This window comes from Wyeomyia smithii, chromosome 2 (assembly GCF_029784165.1).
Source record: "Wyeomyia smithii strain HCP4-BCI-WySm-NY-G18 chromosome 2, ASM2978416v1, whole genome shotgun sequence".
Lineage (NCBI taxonomy): Eukaryota > Metazoa > Arthropoda > Insecta > Diptera > Culicidae > Wyeomyia > Wyeomyia smithii.
The window spans coordinates 243,381,950-243,385,753 of NC_073695.1; the positions used below are offsets into that span (position 1 = coordinate 243,381,950).

Consider the following 3,804-nt stretch of genomic DNA (forward strand, 5'->3'; position numbering starts at 1 on the left):
TAAAAGTGATGGCTCGAAGTCGGCTTTTCGTGGCTTCAACACTGTTTCACCTTAATCTCACAATTTTCCATTGCTTGAATAATTTTTCAATATTCTTTTTAATATGATTTTATTTCGAAATATTCCCAAAATCTTGACTTGAATAGATGAGGATTAAGAAATGTATTTGAGAATAAAATTTTCACTTTATTTGCAATCGAAAAAAATGTCCCATTTAAAGAAGCAAATTAGGAACATCCAACTCAGCCAGATGTCCGATACGCCGCAGGAAAGGATTCACTTCACAGGCATACGAATATCCTCGGGAAAAATTCCTTCTATCCCAGTCGATCCAGTTGATTTTGTCCCCAATATCATTGTCGCAAAGCATATAACCTCCGCTAATGATTTGCTCCATCGAGGTCAGATGAATATCGTTGACTCCAATGAGCGCGATTCCGGCCTTGCTATCTTCATCATACAGAATCTTGTAGAAGATCTTCGGTGCCGGCAGTCGCTGAGTTCCATCCGGATCGAAATCCAAGAAAATTGGCTGCTGATCTCCGTTCGCGTCGGTTTGCGTGTGAGCCCCGTAAGTTCCACCATACACGGTAACAACGAGATTGCGAGCCGCCACAAATCGGCGCGTACTATCCTCAATCTTCAGCCAATTGCCTTCGTTGAATGCCTGCCACTGCGGTGCAGCGTTCAGAAACCAGAAGGTTGCATTTTGCTGCGTTCCGTAGATCACGTCGACGCGGGCCGCGATGTGACCCCGAGCCATGTAGCGCATGCTGTCGTAATCACCGACAATACTATCCGCTAGCTCCTGGGATTGCAAGATCTTTGCAACCGTTTCACGCTGCCTGTTCATCGTGTACAGATTATCAACATAGATTCCAGGATAGAAGTCTCCCTGATACCAGCTGGGTCGTGGATTACTCGACTGATAGCCGACATTGGGACGGTGAAATTCATGCCTCACCCAGTGATTTTCGAACGTCTCCTCGTTGTGGCAAACATCCAAGAACTTCGGGAACCGATCTTCCATATCGAAACCAATTTCGATCAGCGATGCCGTGGTTTCACACGTTTGACCGGTGCGTCGTGCCACGCTGTACCACAGTCGGGTACAGGAGAAGTCCTCGAAAGTGTACATTGTACTGTTGAAGTTAAATGTGGTATCGAAAACGCAAGTTACGACGATAGTTCGAGCACTTGGGAATAGCGTAAACCCGCTACTGTCACAGGCGAGTTCAATTGTTTCACCCACGTCCAATCGCAGCAGGCGATTGTCCGAGACAGGGTAACGAAAGTTTTTTGTTCCAGGGATGAGAATCAGTGGCTGAGGCCGCGGTAGCTGATTGTTGATATTCAGCGAACATGTTGGTGCTGTTGGAAGGCGACTGGGTTAGTTTCTATGGTTACAACAGTGAGATTACTTACGTCACTTACCAAATCGAAAGCTGTCGGTGTTCACTGGTGAAAAAGCAGAGGTCCAACAATAGTGCAAAACTGCTAGAATCAGACGCGCTAGAAGACGACGCATGCTTAAGCCAACCGTTTGATTTGAAATGACGGAATGGAAATTCGCAGATTTCACTCCATACGTCAATTGGCGATTAAAACTGGTGCTATCACTGGATCAGGTATTTTTATTACCCCGGTGTGGTGTCGATAATTTTAAATTGTTCACTCTAATAATTCGAAATGCATACAGGTGATACTTCTGGTATAAACTAAGCTCCTTCTGTTCTGGTTTGTTTTGTTGTACCAAACTTTTCGGTGCTTGATTTATCAATCAAGCCGTAACCACCATTATCAATGTTGTAGAAAGTGAACTGCTTGTTATCTGCTATCACTCTTCTTGTACTTTCTGATTATTTTTACAGTATAGGTCATAAAATTGATACAATTGGCCAAAATCTGAACTAATCGTTCCTAATGGTGTATGAAGCTTGGATTGTTATGAGAGGGTAAATAAAAAACTGGAATAGGTATACTTTTGTAAATACATTTTGTCCTTTTTTTCATTTTTTCTTGTCAATTCTTATACCCCAGTGTTTGCAGGTAATTCGCACTAAGAGTCTAGAGAGGGCTAAGAATGATACTAGCTGCCATTTATTAAGAACTGAGATCTGGACGAGCAAAGTTGATGATGCGATCTTTATTATACGAATTTGCACACAACATGGGTACCTTACAGTCTCTGGTATTCAGACCACCGCACACTGGAAAAAAACGGACCCAAACTCCCACAAAATAATGCCGCTGAGCTAGCAACCTGAAATATAGCATTTCTTATGTAAAATTGGTCAATAAATCGATTGGTGATAGTTTCATCCTGTGCAGGGCACGGGAAAATACGCAAAAATAGGGTGAAAAGGGGCCAAATAGACCATTTTCCGTGCCCTGCACAAAATGAAACCATCACTAGTCGATTTATTGACCAATTTCACATAAAAAGTGCTATATTTCAGGTTGTTAGTCCAGCGGCGATTATTTAGTGGAAATGTGGGTTCTGGTTTTTCCACTAAAAAATCGCCGCTCGACTGACAACCTGAAATGTAGCTTTTCTTATGTAAAATTGTTCAAAAAATCGATTGGTGATAGTTCCATTTCGTGCAGAGCACGTAAAATGGTCTAGTTTGCCCCTTTTCACCCTATTTTTGCGTGCTTTTGGGAATATATGCCTTTTCCCGTGCCCTGCACAAGATGAAACTATCACCAATCGATTTTTTGACCAATTTTACATAAGAAATGCTATATTTCAGGTTGCCAGCTAAGCTTGCATTAATTTAGTTGGAATTTGGGTCCGTTTTTTCCCAGTGTGCGCCGGTGGACAACAGATTTAAAACTGTTTGAATAATACGATTTCGTGAAAAGTTACTAAACCAAGCTGTACTGCTGAAGTGAAAACACAAGAAGGAATTTCTACGTATAAGGCGATCTTGAGATGCTCTCCAATATCTAACTATTACTTAAAATAAAAAAAGATGAAAGTAACGGTGTCAGTGTGGTCCGTATGAAAAAAAAAAACTATTATTTTGCGTGGAAACTGATTGTTCAAGCTGTTGTATTTAAAAAAATATTCCGGGCACATTAACGATAGCACCCACGAAATCACTGATTAACCGCAATCATTGTCTTTTTTGCCCTTTTGAAGTAGAATACTTCTCTCAGTAAGTTCGGCTACATAGGGATGTGAAATGAAAATCTAAAACCGAAAAAAGTGAAAAATATGTCCAATTTCAAATGCTAATAAATCGGTTAGTATCCGATGGATTTCCTTCGTTCTTGCAGCAATAGATTGGAAAATCTTCTAAGATTCTTCCCAAAATAAGATAATTGTAATTTCATTTTTCACACTGTTGTACTATTGAAAATAGTCAAGCCTTGTCAAAACGAAAAATTCGACCTCTGATTGGTCGTTATACGATTGCTTCCCAAGCACGGTCGACAGAATCATATACCTTGCAATTGAAAACATGCTATTTGGCCTATATAAGAGCCTGTTTCAGCCAAAGCCGCTCATAATAGTTCTAGACAGCGACAACAGCAGTCGTCCTTCCTTAGCAGCAGCACTAGCCCTGTGGTTGGTCACCACGTCTCAGGAGCAGCGCGGTTTTTCTCAGCGTGTGTCACCAGACTGCCATTATTCCCCCCGTGATGGGGCAGCATGAAGATTGCCATCAGGAAATTCAATTTTGAACATCAAAATGCCTTTTTCAAGGCAAATAAACAAGTCATTGAAAGTTAATAATTTTTGACAACGCAAGCAAGCATTCTGTGTTGGATCCTAGCAATTTAAATCTGACGCACCCG

The 3,804-nt window shown here is 41.3% G+C and overlaps 1 protein-coding gene across 1 annotated transcript; it reads right to left on the reverse strand.

Annotated features, from left to right (window-relative positions):
- Positions 1-213: 213 nt before the first annotated feature.
- On the reverse strand, positions 214-1,698 carry LOC129723986 (uncharacterized). The gene is made up of 2 exons (XM_055678529.1): positions 1,435-1,698; positions 214-1,371 (listed from the first exon to the last, which is right to left on the reverse strand). Exons 1-2 carry the CDS (start codon positions 1,526-1,528, stop codon positions 215-217), a joined length of 1,251 nt encoding a protein of 416 aa, XP_055534504.1. The 5' UTR covers positions 1,529-1,698; the 3' UTR covers position 214.
- Positions 1,699-3,804: the final 2,106 nt, after the last annotated feature.

Excerpts from the sequence above, each read along its gene's own strand:
- LOC129723986 (XM_055678529.1), bottom strand. The coding sequence starts at position 1,528 with ATGCGTCGTCTTCTAGCGCGTCTGATTCTAGCAGTTTTGCACTATTGT. Across the intron at positions 1,372-1,434 it reads CACCGACAGCTTTCGATTTG|CACCAACATGTTCGCTGAAT; the intron begins GTAAGTGACGTA and ends GCCTTCCAACAG.